The sequence below is a fragment of the Scyliorhinus torazame genome, chromosome 7, assembly GCF_047496885.1.
Source record: "Scyliorhinus torazame isolate Kashiwa2021f chromosome 7, sScyTor2.1, whole genome shotgun sequence".
Lineage (NCBI taxonomy): Eukaryota > Metazoa > Chordata > Chondrichthyes > Carcharhiniformes > Scyliorhinidae > Scyliorhinus > Scyliorhinus torazame.
The window spans coordinates 266,364,633-266,381,193 of NC_092713.1; the positions used below are offsets into that span (position 1 = coordinate 266,364,633).

General features: G+C 43.0%; 1 protein-coding gene across 3 annotated transcripts in view; it reads right to left on the reverse strand.

Annotated features, from left to right (window-relative positions):
* Positions 1-16,561, reverse strand: part of sec24a (SEC24 homolog A, COPII coat complex component) — a 101,430-nt gene that overhangs the window by 8,727 nt on the left and 76,142 nt on the right. For all 3 annotated transcript variants that reach the window (XM_072512413.1, XM_072512411.1, XM_072512414.1), the window contains exons 17-22: positions 13,444-13,554; positions 12,423-12,601; positions 6,202-6,339; positions 6,010-6,114; positions 3,206-3,298; positions 2,811-2,914 (exon numbers count right to left, since the gene is read on the reverse strand). In XM_072512413.1, the coding sequence (XP_072368514.1) occupies positions 2,811-2,914; positions 3,206-3,298; positions 6,010-6,114; positions 6,202-6,339; positions 12,423-12,601; positions 13,444-13,554 (730 nt within the window). The remainder of the gene's footprint in view (positions 1-2,810; positions 2,915-3,205; positions 3,299-6,009; positions 6,115-6,201; positions 6,340-12,422; positions 12,602-13,443; positions 13,555-16,561) is intronic.

The window sequence follows — 16,561 nt, forward strand, 5'->3', positions numbered from 1 at the left end:
CGCCACACTACCAGAAGGATGTGGAGGCTTTAGAGAGGGTGCAGAAGAGATTTACCAGAATGTTGCCTGGTATGGAGGGCATAAGCTATGAGGAGCGATTGAATAAACTCGGTTTGTTCTCTCTGGAACGAAGGAGGTTGAGGGGCGACCTGATAGAGGTATACAAAATTATGAGGGGCATAGACAGAGTGGATAGTCAGAGGCTTTTCCCCAGGGTAGAGGGGTCAATTACTAGGGGGCATAGGTTTAAGGTGAGAGGGGCAAGGTTTAGAGTAGATGTACGAGGCAAGTTTTTTACGCAGAGGGTAGTGGGTGCCTGGAACTCGCTACCGGAGGAGGTAGTGGAAGCAGGGACGATAGGGACATTTAAGGGGCATCTTGACAAATATATGAATAGGATGGGAATAGAAGGATACGGACCCAGGAAGTGTAGAAGATTGTAGTTTAGTCGGGCAGTATGGTCGGCGCGGGCTTGGAGGGCCGAAGGGCCTGTTCCTGTGCTGTACATTTCTTTGTTCTTTGTTCTTTGTTGTGGGGATTGTTGGCAATTCTAGTAATTAATTACCCATCCAGAATTGCCCCCGAGAATAATAATAATAATCGTTATTATTGTCACAAGTAGGCTTTCATTAACACTGCACTGAAGTTATTGCGAAAATCCCCTAGTGCCACACTATGGTGCCTGTTCGGGTACACAGAGGGAGAATTCAGAATGTCCAATTTACCTAACACCGTTCAGGACTTGTTGGAGGAAATTGGAGCACCCGGAGGAAATCCACGCAGACACGGGGAGAACGTGCAGACTCCGCACGTCAGTGACCCAAGCGGGAATCGAACCCGTGACTCTGGCACTGTGAAGCAACAGTGCTAACCACTGTGCTGCCGTGCCACCCTAAGGTGGCACAGAGGTGTTGTCTTGAACCATTGCAGTCTGTGGGGCATAGGTACACTTTTAAGGGAGGGAGCTTCACAACATCGATTCAGCGATGGAAGAACAAGATTTTCAAGTGTTGAAGGTATGTGACTTGGAGGGAAACTTTCAAGTGGTGGTGTTCTATGTGCCTGCTGCCTTTGTTCTTTTATGCAGTAGGAGTCCTGGGTTCTGTAGGTGCTGTCAAAGAAGTCTTGGTGAACTACTGCAGTAGATGGCACATACTGCAGTCAGAGTGCTGGTGGTGGAGGAGTTAATGTTTACAATGGTGGATGGGGTGCCAATCGAGCAGGCTACTTCGACCTAGACGATGGCAACCTTTAGTGTTGTTGAAGCTGCACTGAAAGTGGGGAGTCAGGAGGAAAGTTAGTGACTGCAGAACTCCCAGCCTCTGACTCTCTCAGACAATCATAGTTTTCATGCGGCTGATCCAGTTAAATTTCTGGTTACTGGTAACCTCCAGTGTGTTGACAGTGAGGTATTTAGCAATAAGCTAAGAATGCCTTTAAAAATTAATTGCAGTATTTAATAGCACTGTTGTGCGCACCAAGAAGGTTCCCAGCGGAGTTAACCAATCTCAGCAAGGGTTGTATCGGTGCTAAAAATAGCGCCAGCAACTGTAGCAGGGGAGATTTGGGGAGAAAATAAGCATAAATTAGTTCTTAATGCTGTACAGTTGACATCGGCAAAAAGTACACATACACAGATCACAATAAATATGGTTGTGGGGGCACATCCATACCCTCTTCGCCCCTCTTCCCATCAAAGTTGGAAAATAGTTTAAATTTGGTGATGGAAGTTTGCTTAGCTGCTGTGGTAAGGTCTCACAATGAGTCACAGACACATGTTAACAGACAAGTAATTTGCGAGTCAAAGACAAGACAAAGTACAAAGCAAAGACAGCATAAGAATACAGAAAGAGGATTCCTACAATTGTAGGAATTGTCCTGTAAGAAGATTATAATGTTGATAAAGATACATGTACTTCCAATTACTTGTTGGCAGTTGCATCAGGCAAAAGCGTACTGTTGAAGTTGGGTTTACACTTTGAACGAGAGATTGTACATTTCACAAATACTCATACATCATTTCTATTCCAATAAATGAACAGCTGAGAAAATTGATTCCAACAATTTGTTCTTTACGGTGTTAAATATTAATTCAGTAAGCGTATTCAATACTGTGGAATAGTTAAATGCTGCAGCCATACTGAATTATAGTTTGGTTAGTGGATCAATTGGATGCGGCATTTTGATAAATGGTTATCAACCGCCTAAAAATCAATTAAAAGCAATGCATCAGTAAAGTATGCTGTTTGAAAAGGGATTTTACATTTGAACCTAGCTTCTTCAAATTAATTTTCATCCCACTAAAAAATTAACAGTATTAAAAAAAACTAGAAAAATATCAGAACTGAGGGGCTACACCTGACAGAAAGGATAAACTCATCAGAAAATAATCAATATGCTTTGTTTCAGGAAAGAAAAGACTGAAGGGTGACCTGACAGTGGCCTTTAAGAACCTGGAAGGGCTTGCTAAGGTAGTCGTATAGAAGGTATTTCCACTGGGCAAGGCTGGAAGGCGAGACTAGAACTAGGGGACAGTAAATAAAAAGACAGTGAAGAGAAACTTCTTTATGTATGCAGTGGTTAGCATGTGGAACTCACTATTGCGGAGTCGTTGAGGTGATCAGCCAAAGATGTATTTATCTACTTTTCCTTTACGTACAAGAGGGAAAATGGAATAGAAGGAAATAGTGATGGGGTTAGAAAAAGGATTGAAGCAAGCTCATGTGAAGCTCAAGCACCAGCATAGACATGTTCAGCCAAATGTTTGTGCTGTAAATATTAGAATATGTACAGTAAATTACATCACTCACTTGATTACATGGAGTACAGGGAAGAATGGTCTTTGTTCCCGCAACCAGGAGATGAAGGCTCTAGTTCGCTCAGATTCAGCAGTGTTCAGTTCTGGAAGCTGTGTCTGTTTAATAGAGATAAATATTGAGATAAATACAAAAATATTCTGCAATGACATCCTGAAGTAGCTACTGAAGAGGGAAATAAAGATTTGTTGACACTCTAGCAATAGTACAAACTTAAGGAATTAAGAGCAACACAACCATTATGAAATGGATGCTGTAAACTTAAGACTTGCAGTTTGCATTTATACAGCAATTTCAATTGGAAAATTGGACCGGAAAAAGGTCATAATCACCACAGAGGCACAAGGAAAATGGATTTTAGTTGTAGCATTTTTATATTCTTGACCTACCATATTTTGTGGTATGGAAACGTAATTGGAAGCACCAAGAACTTGGCTCACAAAGTTTAGACAACATTTTTTTCCAACCCAAAGATACAGCATCTGAAAGACAGAATTAATATTGTACTTTTTTCAATTATTTAAAATTACCTTCAAATATAATTGTGGACGGGTGGCATTGAGAGTTACCACAGTATTTGTCCACCCTGACCTAGGTTTATATCAATATAGACTGATTAAACCATCCACATCAGCTGCAAGGGGTCTTAATGCAACATGTTTTATTAAAATGAAGATTTCAAAGTGACACAAAACTTAATAATAAAAGCAACAGTCCTCCTCAGAGGTCAAATGGAAAAGGGAAAAATTCCCAACTAAGCCAGTACACCCAATCAAATACTGGCCAGGAAGAAAACGTCACTTCCCACAAATGCATCCCTCACCTTGATCCACATGAAAAATATTTATTACCCCCCCCCCACAAAAGCTGCACTCACACAAATTAAAATTGTTTGAACGTCATAAAATCCATTAAAATCACCTTTGTTCCAGAAAGTAATACATTTTCATTAACATGGTATCTTTTGCAATCCAAAAGTAATTTACCATTCCAATGCAAAATCAGGTTATTCAAAAACTAAAATTATGGTACATATTACTCATTTCAATATTGGGCCATGATTGCACCAGCAGTTTTCAGTGAATTTAGGATCAATCTGCCACAAGTATATTTCGTAATTACAGTAGCCCCTCAATCCAACACTCAATCCACAATGGCAATGTTTATGATTTCCCTCAAAATCACAAACATACAAAAACCAACTTTATTCTGACCGAAACAGTTGACATGGAAACAAAAATCTGTAGTACACCTTGACGAATTAGACTGTAGAGCATTCACAACATGAGTTCGCGACACCGAGTGACAACATGGACAGGTATCAGCTAACCATTGATTTGAGATGAGTCAAATCTGACCATCCGTCAATTTTTTCAGGAGGTCTTTAGCTTCGTGGATTGGAGATTATCTATGGACTACTGAAGACATTTTATAAATTATCAAAAGACTAGCAAAAAATGAATTGGAGTTAACCATGTGATATTATTTGGTAATTAGTTGAGAGATAGGCGACAGCGAGCAAAGGGTTAATTTTCTGATGGACTGGATGTAACAAGTGGTGTGCACAGGGATCCGTACTGGAACATCAGCTTTTTACCATGTATTTTTTCATCCACGTCACGGAGATACAGAGTTGCATATCCATATATGCAGATGATAGCAAATTAAGAGAAAAAGTAAGTTATGTCACTAAAAGCAGGAAGTTACAAAGGAACGCAGTAAAAATAGGTGAGCCAGTAAAAACAAAGTTAGATGCATTTCAGTGTGGGAAAACTATGAGGTTATCCATTTTTGCTTTGAGAAAGTCAAATGCAATATTTTTTCAAGCAAATGGTTCTGAGCTGTGGGGGAGAAATGCATTTAGGAGGCACAAATCAGTAAAAGTGTAGAAGTACAGAGAGTAATCATAAAGTCTACAGGAACATCAATGATTATCTCAAGAACATTGGAATATAAAAAAGAGGAAGTGATGCTTCAATGGTAGAGCTACGATCACCTTGTCCGAGTACAAGGTTCAATTTGGGCACTGCACCTCGGAAATTATTTGGCTTTGGGAACAGTGCAGATTCACTGGACGTTTATCAGAGTTTCATGGGTTAACGCATTAGGACCGCAGGTATAAACCTGGTTTGTATTCCCTAGAGTTTAGATGGTTGGTGTGATCAAAATGATGAAAGGTTTCAATAGTGCACACAGAAATTATTTTATCTGGTGGGGAAAGCCAGAACAAGGGAACTTCAAATTAGAAATAGGCTATTCAGAAATGAATTTTGGGAAGCGCTTTTTCACACATCTGAACACTTGTCAAAAAGGCTGTGATTGCTGGGCCAACTGAAATGTCAAGACTTGTATCAATAGATTTTTGTTGGGCGAGATTGTAAAAAGATATGGAATAAAGGTACGTAAATAGGTACAGATCTACTTGATTGGCTGAATGGGATTGAAGGGCTAAATGGTCCTTTTGCATAGGCCAAGTAACTTGGATCAGGGAAATAATCATGGTTAATATGTAACAGAACAATTAATGAGAACAATCCTTCAACTTTCGATTCTAACAATACTTATAAATAGTACAATAGTTCTGAAGAGTCATATTGGACTCAAAACGTCAACTGTTTCGCTCTCCAAAAGGCGCTGCCAGACCTGATGGGTTATTCCAGCTTTTTCTGTTTTTCATTTCAGAACTCCAGCATCTGCAGTATTTTGCTTCTATGCAACAACAATGTTCTTTTAACCTTTCATTATCACCTTTGCTAATCGAGTAGCAAATATTCAACAAAGTTGCTCACTGCCTTGGTGATATATGCATATGTCAATCCAGCACATCACTAAAGTTAGGTTCCCACTACCACCCAAATCATCATCCCACCCACATAGGTTGTAAGGCCAAATCTTCTTGTATTCTAACCATAATGATCTATAATCTACTCAACAACTAAACCATATGCTGGGTCAGCTGTATACAGGAAGCAGGGTTTTTCATTGTAAGTGAGAGGTTTGCATTGGTGAAAGAATAAAGCTATAATCAAGGTATTTCTAGAATTAAATCTGGACTTTTAGTGGCTGGCCTCTCAATAGGAAAGCAGTTCTGCATTATTTTTGGCAAATTAAGACTAACATTAAGAGTAACATCAAATTCTTAAATTCAACTATGATCGCTAAATAGAAGACTGGTGAAAACTAAGTCACTTACAGTGCCAGCATCCATTAAGAAGGCGCCATCTTGGTTTAGTTTCTCCACAGACAGTTGAAGAATTGGTGGTTGAGGTATGGTTTTATCATTAATGTTAATGGATCCCTGCAACAGAAAATGCATTAAACCACTGCTCATAAAATTACTTACACTTTCAGCATTAACAAGTGATTTAATATAAAGGTAGCTTACCTCATCTGACAGATTGTCAATCCTGTACAGATTTGGATGAATCATAAGCACGAGGTAAGATACAGGTTGGTATTTCACTTCACACATAGAAAACACGCGATCATCTAGCCTTGTACTAGTCCCAGTTCTGAATGCTTTCTGCAATAATGAGGGACAGTCATTAACTGTTGCAAGCACACCTAGAGCTGCTTTTTTTTTTTTATAAAGTGAACATACACATGGGTAAGCAACATTTCAACATCCTGCTGAGTGAAGTTAGAACTTAATATCTGTACAATTATGCTGGCCTTTCTGCATAAAAAGTTAAGGCACTTGGCAGTAAGTTTAATCAAAGTTGATATCCCTATGCAATATGATTAATCTACTTTCAATACAAACAGGAAGAACAAAGATAAGTGAACCCCTAACAGAACAGTTAAACAGCTTAGAACAATGTTCTAAATTGACTGCATCTGAGTACTTAAAAAAAAAAATTGAGTATTCAATTCTTTCTTTTTTCCAATTAAGGGGCAATTTAGCGTGGCCAACCCACCTACCCTGCACATAATTTTAGGTTGTGTGGGTGAGACCCACGCAGACACCGGGAGAATGTGCAAACTCCACATGGACAGTGACCCGGAGCCGGGATTGAACCCGGGTCCTCAGCACCACGAGGCAGCAGTGCTAACCACTGCACCACCATGCCACCCCAACTGCATCTTATCATTTGCCCAAACAGATTCTCATATTTAGTTTTGGAAAGTTGGCACGGTTTGATGTTAGTTTGACATTATTTTAGTCACCTTTAAAAGGAAAATTAACAATGCCAGGTCGAGTTCCCCACATTAAAATTTGTTGTTATGTGGGTTGGATTTAACCAGGTTCACCATTTTTATTCCATCTTGATGGGTGCGTCATGTAATATAAAGTTTTAAAATGGCTAACTTTAGACTCGAGTATACATTTGCAATGTTCATGCACATTCAACATTTATGCAGATACAGTTGGCAGATTATCACATTCAAGACCAAAGGCAGAAAGGTGCTTACTCTAAAATGACATCCGAATGTACTGCCCCAAATATTTTTAAAACTTGTTCATATCCTGAAGAAAAAAATAATTTCCTCCATTTTCTTTGGCAATATCTGACTATTAAGGTGTACAATGAGTAGGATCCCTGAAGCTGGAGATGTTTAGGTATCTCAGAGTAAGGGGTTGATTTAACTGCTAAATATTTCATAGGTTTCTGGTCATCAAGTATCAATTTACAAGAAATTATTTTCAGTGTGACAAAGTTGAAAATGTTCATCACTGTAGACAAAGTGCTTCAGTATTCTATCTTAGCATTTATTCCGCTTCCCAAAATGACACATGGGTTGGCTGTTTCTTGCTGAGCCCAAAATATTCCAACAATGACCATTCACCACCGTCCTGCCCTTTTCCCTTTTCCTTTCAAGGCTGGAAAACTCCCCCACCTCCAACAATGGATATAGCTTGAAATTAAAAAGTTAAAGCTGCAATATGATATTGCTGTTTTCAATTATCTGCCTGATGCCATTAGGATGCTTTCCACTTGATCTTATGGGCTCCTCTCCGGTTATATACTAGTAAAGGTTAATGCCTATTTATCATGTATTATTTCCCATGTTAGACCAGAATTCCTGTGCAAATCCTGCTCCGAATTTAATTTCCTGGGCCCCACACGGATTATTCAAAGCTACTGGATCACAGCGCCAGGGTCCTAGGTCGATTCCTACTTAGGTCACTGTCTGACGGAGTCTGCATGTTCTCCCCGTGCCTGTGTGGGTTTCCTCCAGGTGCTCCGGTTTCCTCCCACAAGTCCTGAAAGATGTGGGGCAGCATGTGGCACAGTGGCTAGCAATGGGACTGCAGCGCTGAGGTTCGAATCCTGGCCCTGAGTCACTGTCTGTGCAAACTCCACACTTTCTCCCCATGTCTGCGTGGGTTTCACCCCCACAACCCAAAGGTGTGCAGGTTAGGTGGATTGGCCACTCTAAATTGCCCCTTAATTGGAGAAAAAATAATTGGGTACTCTAAATTTTAAAAAAAGTGCTGAAAGACGTGCTTGTTAGCTATGATGAGAGGTTGAATAAACTCGTTTTTTTCTCACTGGAACGACGGAGGTTGAGGGGCGACCTGATAGAGGTCGACAAAATTATGAGGGGTATAGACAGAGTGGATAGTCAGAGACTTTTCCCCCAGGGTAGAGGGGTCAATTACTAGGGGGCATAAGTTTAAGGTGCGAGGGGCAAGGTTTAGAGGAGATGTACGAGGCAAGTTTTTTTTTTTTTTTTTTTTTTTTTTTTTTTTTTTTTTTTTTTTTACACAGAGGGTAGTGGGTGCCTGGAACTCGCTGCCGGAGGAGGTGGTGGAAACAGGGACAATAGTGACATTTAAGGGGCATCTTGACAAATACATGAATAGGATGGGAATAGAGAAATACAGACCCTGGAAGTGTAGAAGATTTTAGTTTGGCAGGGCAGCATGGTCGGTGCAGGCTTAGAGGGCCGAAGGGCCTGTTCCTGTACTGTACTTTTCTTTGTTTGGCGAATTGGACATTCTGAATTCTCCCTCAGTGTACCCAAACAGGCGCCGGAATGTGGCGACTAGGGGATTTACACAGCAACTTCATTGCAGTGTTAATGCAAGACTACTTGTGGCAATAATAAAGATTCTTATTATTACGAGCTCCTAAGCTGGACTTTGCTTCGCTGTTAGCTTCCAGGCAGTATTTGCTCATCACTTGCACAATGTGAAACCTTTGATCCTTTCTTGACTAGCAAATCAAACTTTACTCCACTGTTGCTTTTTATATTGTAGCTTCCCTTCAGATCAACTACTACTCATTGAACTTTCTTCATCAAGCCCAACTCTCCGCCATTGACGAAATAAAGATTTTCCTTAGTCCAACCACATTTTGGTGGTTTCTCCAGACGTGGCCGCCGACGTACACGTGCACTTTTTCTTTGAGTACTGATTTGCTCTCTCCTCATCTCAATCAATAATGCCTCCTCCTACTTTTTCATTCTCCAGCACATAACCTCTCAATCCTCCCTCTTTACCTGACATAACTTACCTTTGCAGCTGCCAACAACCCACAATTTCCCTCAGTCCTTCCCATTACGCAGCCTTTTGCTGAATCTGCTTCATGTTAACCAGCCTCCTTTCACCACTGGGAAGTAAATTCTCGAATATCCCCCCTGCCATCTGACTATCATTACTGAACAACCCCAACACCATCACCCATCTCAACCCCTACACCATCACCCATCTCAACCCCATCAATAAGCATCAGTCCAGAGATGTACAGGTATGGTTATGGGGATAGGGTGGGGTGTGTGTAGGAGTGGACCTGGTTAGAGTACTCTTTCGGGGGGGGGTTGGCGCTGACTCAATGGGCCGAATGGCCTCTTGTTTCACTGTACGGATTCCCAGATTCTAACATACTGCTCTCTGCACCACCTTGAAATGTTTGTCATCTCACAAACTAGTCCCTTAATCTCCATCACATTATGCCAAATCATGATAGCCTAGAACAGAAAACAGCACTAACCATTTGTCTTGGGCGTCAATTACAAAGAAACCATTTAAACAATCTATAATACCCTGTTACCTGTGTTTACTTTATATTTTATGCACTGGGGATTTTCTGTGATATTGTTTGCAATTAAACTAGAGTTGCATTGACCCAGAAACAAAAGATATCAGGGATTAAAACATAAAACAATCACATCTGAGTCAAGAGGTTCAAGTCCCACTCTAGAAACTGGAGTACAAAATTTAGGCTGATACACTAGTGCAGTACAAGAAAGTTCTGCATCTTTCACACAAGACATTAAGAAAGGCCACGTCTATGATCTGTGCGCGACTGACCAGGAGGGCAAGGGAATTCTCCTGAACATGGTGGTAAAATTTCTTCTTCTTCCAATTTTACTGAAGCAAAGTATCTGGCATTTATCATATGGCTATTTGTGGGTTTTTGCAGTGCACAAATTGGCTGCCATGTTCCCACATTGAGTCAGTGATTACATTTCAACGGTAAATAATTGGCTACAAAACACTATGGGACATCTTGAGGCTATGCTATAGGCACAGTTTGTCTCTAGAGCCTGCTGTTCGCCACCTTCCACACATGGAACATATAAAGGTGCACAAACTTACCTCATGCTAAGTGCTATTCACCCCTCACCATCCTCAGGGGTCTGCATTGGCCCCAATGCAAAATGTGAAAACTTAATTCTCATCTTCAAATTTCTCCCAAGACCGAAACCAAACAAACTCTTGCAACACCCCTGCCCCCAATCTTACATAAACTCCCACCAATTCTGTCTTTGGGTTCTGGAGTATTCTGGGTTCTGGAGTATTCTCTAGCTTTTGTTTCACCATTGGTGATCGAAAATAGGAGGAGGCCATTTGGTCCTTGTGAGCCTGCTCCGCTATTCATTATGATCATGGCTGATCATCCAACTCAATAGCCTAATCCTAATTTTCCCCCTTCATATCCTTTGATCCCCTTCGCCCCAAGTGCTCGGCACAGTAGCTTCACAGCACCAAGGTCCCAAGTTTGATTCCTGGCTTGGGTCACTGTCTGTGCGGAGTCTGCACGTTCTCCCAGTGACTGCGTGGGTTTCCTCCGGGTGCTTCGGTTTCCTCCCACAAATCCAGAAAGACATGCTATTAGGTAATTTGACATTCTGAATTCTCCCCCAATGTAACCGAAAAGGCGCTGGAGTATGGCGACAAGAAAACATACAATGTTTTGGCCTCAACTACTTCCTGTGTAACAAATTCCAAAGGCTCACCACTGTTTGGGTGAAGGAATTTCTCCTCATCTCTGTCCTAAATGATCGACCCCGTATCCTCAGATTGTGACTCCTGGGCCGGGATTCTCCGTTATCTGGCTGGGCAGGCCGTACCGGCACCGAGGAGTACAGTGAACCACTCTGGCGTTGGGCCGCCCGAAGGTGAGGAATCCTCCGCAACTTCAGGGGCTAGGCCAGCGCCACGCCAACCAGTGCCAAAGGGCCTCCGCCGGCCGGTGAGATTGGCGCTTGCGCGGGAGCGCCAGCGTGTTCTGGCGTGATCCAAGCGCGTTCTGGCGTGATCCCAGCGCATGCGGATTCTTCTCCGCGCCGGCCATGTTGGACTGTTACAGCGCATGCGGGTTCTTCTCCGCGCCGGCCATGTTGGACTGTTACAGCGGCCGGCGCGGAAAGAGTGCCCCCACGGCACAAGTCCGCCTGCAGATCGGTGGGCCCCGACCGTGGGCCAGGCCCCCCACCCCCGGGGCCAGATCTCTCTCTCGCTCTCTCTCTCTCCTCCCCCCCCCGCCCCCCCCCCGGGGGGGGGGGGGGGGGGGGGGGGGGGGTGCTTGGTTTGATTTACGCCGGCGGGACTGACCGAAAACGGGCAGCCACTCGGAGTGGAGAATCGGGGGGGGGGGGGCACTGCCAACGGCCCCCGACTGGCGCAATGTGATTCCCGCCCCCGCCAAAAAACCGGCACCGGAGAATCCAGCAGCCGTGGTGGGATTTACGCTGCCCCCCCCCTCCCAGCGATTCTCCGGCCCGACGGGGGGGTCAGAGAATCCTGGTTCGGGACACCCCCACCATCGGGAACATCCTTCTTGCACAGAATTGGACCTGACTGTTTACACGCTTTTATATACTTATAGATATTACACAATGACCACCCAACTCTTAGCCACCACCACAATTTCTGTTTTTCCTATTTAAGGGAGCACAAGGGAATCCAGAGTTAATACCGACCACATGCATACAATTAAACACCTAATCAATATACAATTAACACAATTACCTCTCTAAAGCTCTAACTGTGCACTTGCCAGACCACCAAATCTTCTGAAATCCATCTTTCTTTCAACCAAACTTTCAGTCAATTCTCCTAACATTTTCACCATGGTTTGCAAGATGTCCCTTCGACCCTAATATTATTATTTTATAATTCTCACAAAAGTGTCCTGCGATTCCTTTGAACCATTGCTGTAAATGCAGATTACTGTTGAGACAGCCAAAAGAATTGAACCTTTCCTCTACTAAAACTCAATGTACGGAATGGAAAATAGTGGACTTTACCCAATTCAATTAGAGCACTTCAATTAACCCCGCAAGAAAGTCCAAGCATACAAAAGTAATTTGCTTAAAAAGTTTAAACACCCTGTTCCAGGAAAGGCGATTGACAGAAATAAAGGTTTTCCATACCTGTTTCAGTAGAGCTAGCACATAGAGAGGAAACAGCTGTAATGACGAGGGAGCCATTACACCTGGCTGTTGCTGCTGGCTTAAAACTGCTGTACGATAAGTAGAAAGCGAATCTATCACAGCATTGACCAAAGCATCTCTTGCATCACTCAAACTTGATGAAATTGATCGATCAACAGCTAAATGTGAGGGAAGACAGTGTTGCAATCAAAGCAGACAGCTTACAGCATTTGACACAAACATTACAAACAATGATCTGGTTTATATGTGGACAGAGAATATAAATTACAATGCCATAGCAAAACGATAAAAACTTAAATGAACATCTTCCGGCAACTTCAGCATACAGACCCTCAATTGCTAGCTGAACAGTTGTGCTGGAAAACTTATAAACCAGCACACTGTCAGATTTCCTCAATCTTTGCCATTTATTACTCAATTAAAGCAGGGACCTAAAACAGTTTCAATATTCATCACACATACAAAAAAAAATCAAAAGACAAATGAGGTCTACAAACATTTCAGAAGAATCTCAGCTAAAGAGGGAAAAACCCATACCAATTCCAGTACTAGACTAGCAAAGCATCAACTTCTGATTAGAAGTAAAATATTAAAACATAATTTACAGATAAAGACTCTACAAGCACAGGTTTCACCTCCCCCTCCACCCCCCTCAATTGAGTGTTCATGAGCAAGATTACCCCAACATCTCACTGGCTTAACAGTGGTTCTGGAAACAACTCTGGAACAGGCCACCAAACTACCTAGTTCTCAGGGAAATAGTCTGTAGTGTCATGGCTCATACACTGAAAATCAAGTGTAACAGTTTAAAAATTCACATGTTGTGTTTGTGGAACCTTGCTCTATTATAACATCCAAAATTTTAATATCCTACAAAATGATGATCTGTAACCTACAGCAAAACTGTCCAAATGAGAAAATCTGACATTATTTTTACACGTACAGAAAAGAAAAGTCAGCTTTACAAATAAATTGATCTGAATACAATTGAAACACGTACCCATGCTGGCCAGCAGGCATGTGACAGCCTGAACATCAGCTCCTGCATAGATATCAGTCAGCGAGTTCACTACAGGTAGACACATAGTATGGACCCGAATGCGACGCTCACCTGCATTGTGGCAAAACACAACTTTTGAGTTTTATATTTTAACAAAAAATATTGAATTACTTCTAAGCGGTGGACATAGGCCTGAAAACAATTAGACTTCACAGTGATACTGCCCCATCAATTTAACTACAAGTCTATGGACACCAAGTTTGGATTCACATGAAGATTTGCCATTTGATACTCCAGAAACCTTGTCTCAGCAAGGAGTCTCGGGGTTGCGGGTGCAGAGATGGGGGTAGAAATTTGTTGACTGAAAAATACAAAAACCAGTATGCAAAACGTAAACTTTGAAACAATATATTTAAAACCTGCAAGGTCCTAACAAGGTGCCATGCAGGGAGCCTAATGTAAGTCCCATGCTTACATTAAAAAGGGAGGTATGGGAAAGGGCAAAAAGTGGAATTGAGAACTAAATGAAAATGAGAAAACAGAGATTAGGATTTAAGAGCAGTTTTTCAATGGCTGAGTGGTTAATCGGTTCCAACAGATTTTGTTGAGATTGCTTTTGTTCACTATAATAATCGCTTATTGTCACAAGTAGGCTTCAATGAAGTTACTGTGAAAAGCCCCTAGTCGCCACATTCCGGCGCCTGTTCTGGGAGGCCGGTACGGGAATTGAACCCGCGTTGCTGCCTGGTTCTGCATTACAAGCCAGCTGTTTAGCCCACTGTGCTAAACCAGCACGATTTAAATGTACACAACAGCACACAAATCAAAAAATGATCAAAAAAAAAATCAAATGCACTGGAGTGAAACAGGCCAACATTGAGCAGCCACCGGGCCTGCATTTGAGACTTTCATTGATGGTGCAGCTGAGGTTAAAACTTCTGAAGTTGCATGGCAGTGTGTCTAAATGGAACAGGAGTGAAGCAATATAGGATACAGATATACAAGTTGTTAAAAGCAGCGAAGGGAGTTTAATAACGGCATGTAAAAAAAGCGAGTAAGAATGGAGGTTCATTTCCAGCAGGGTAGAATTGAAAATCAAAAGTTCAGTTAAACTTAAATCAAACTGTGATTATGCCATACCGATTATTGTACACAGTTATAGGGAAGATTTGGAGGCATTATAGAAAGTGCAAAGAAAACTCACTGGTTTGATACCAGAACAGAAACGTTATACTTATTTGGAAAGGCCGAAGAGGCTGGAACCTTTCCTCTGGAAAAGAGAGGGGTTAAGGTGAACTAAAAGAACTTTAAAATAAAGGGGTTTGACAGTGACAGAAAAGAGAAAATAAGGAAAGCAGTGTGCAGTTCACACGCAATCTGTCGAGAGAAACACTTCAATATTAACTGTGCGCGAAGGATGGATCTCTGGTAGTGGGGATGTGCTGAACAGTCACGGAAAGGTGGCTCTTCTCCTGAAAACTGGCACTTTTAGCCCGAAAATAAGCCACTAAACCAGCAACCCCCCCTCAAAGATCATCATGGATTTGGAGAGATGCCTGCAAACATCTCAAAGAGCCAAAGAGACGGCAGAATTAGCAAAACTCTGTAGAGGAAAGTCAAAGTGCATTAAGCCAGTGCATGGAGCGCCTAACACAGGAATTCCTCAAACACAGGGACATGATTAAGTTGGAGAAGATGGCGATGATGAAGGTTGCACAACGGGCAGGGGAGGGAAAGATCGCTCCGGCGGTAAGGGGGGGGGGGGGGGGGGGGGGGGGGGGGAAGAAAGAGAACCACATGAGCTAGGAGGCTAACACAAGGAAGTATGGGGGAAAGAGGGGGACGCAGCATAGCTCCCAATGGGGAGTGCCTGGCAACTGGGGGGGGGGGGGGGGGGGGGAAAGAGACAGGAAGAGAGAAGATTGGGGTGGGGGTGGGGGGGGCAGAAGTGAGGGGACGCTGGTTATGACGGGTCACAGATAAGACCATGAGACATAGGAGCAGAATTAGGCCACTCGGTCCATCGAGTCTGCTCGATCATTCAATCATGGCTGATATGTTTCACATCCCCATTCGCCTGCCTTCTCTCCATAACCCCTCTTCCCCTTATTGATCAAAAACCCATCTATCTCTGTCTTAAAGACACTGCGATTTGGCCTCCACAGCCTTCTGTGGCAAAGAGTTCCACAAATTCACCATCCTCTGGCTGAAGAAATTCCTCCTCATCAGTTTTTAAGGATTGTCCCTTTAGCGGAGATTGTGTCCTCTGCTTCTAGTTTTTCCTACAAGTCCACTCTATCCAGGCCACGCGGTAACCTGTAAGTTTCAATAAGATCCCCCCCCCATCCTTCTAAACTCCAACGAGTATAGACCCAGAAACCTCAACCGTTCCTCATACGACAAGCTCTTCATTCCAGGGATCATTCTTGTGAACCTGCTCTGGACCCTTTCCAAGGCCAGCACATCCGTCCTTAGAAACGGGGCCCAAAACTGCTCACAGTACTCCAAATGGGGTATGACCAGAGCCTTATATAGCCTCAGAAGTGCATCCCATGTCTTGTATTCTAGCCCTCTCAACATGAATGCTAAGGGAAATAGCCCAAGTAAAGGACAGGAGCGGCAGGCTAGTCGCAGTGCCAGAGGAGATGAACGAGGCCTTCGCAACCTTCTACTGAGAGCTGTATGCCTCCGAGCCCGCAGAGGGGACTCAAAGATTCAGCAGTTCTTCGACGGACTGGACATGCAGGTCATTAGGGGAGAAAGGATATGGAGCCTGGAAGCACCATTAGAACTGGGGAAAGTCATGGAGAGAATAAACTCCGTGCAGGCGGGAAGGCACTGGGGCTGGATGGATTCCCGGCAGACCTCAGCATAAAGTCTGCGCCAGTACTGGGGGCGGACCTGGTGTTGGAGGTTGGCCGGACGCATCACAGGGGTTGGCGGTTAGATGTAGGGCTACTGGCAGACATGGGGTTTTGTGGAAGAACTTAGAGGGCCATAAGGAGTATGTAGCGCATAGCGATAACGGGATGGTCTCGTCCTCTACTTTGTGGGGGGCGTGAAGGTGGTGATCAGGGGCGATCATAGTATTGAACTGGACCATGGCCCTTTGGTGGCT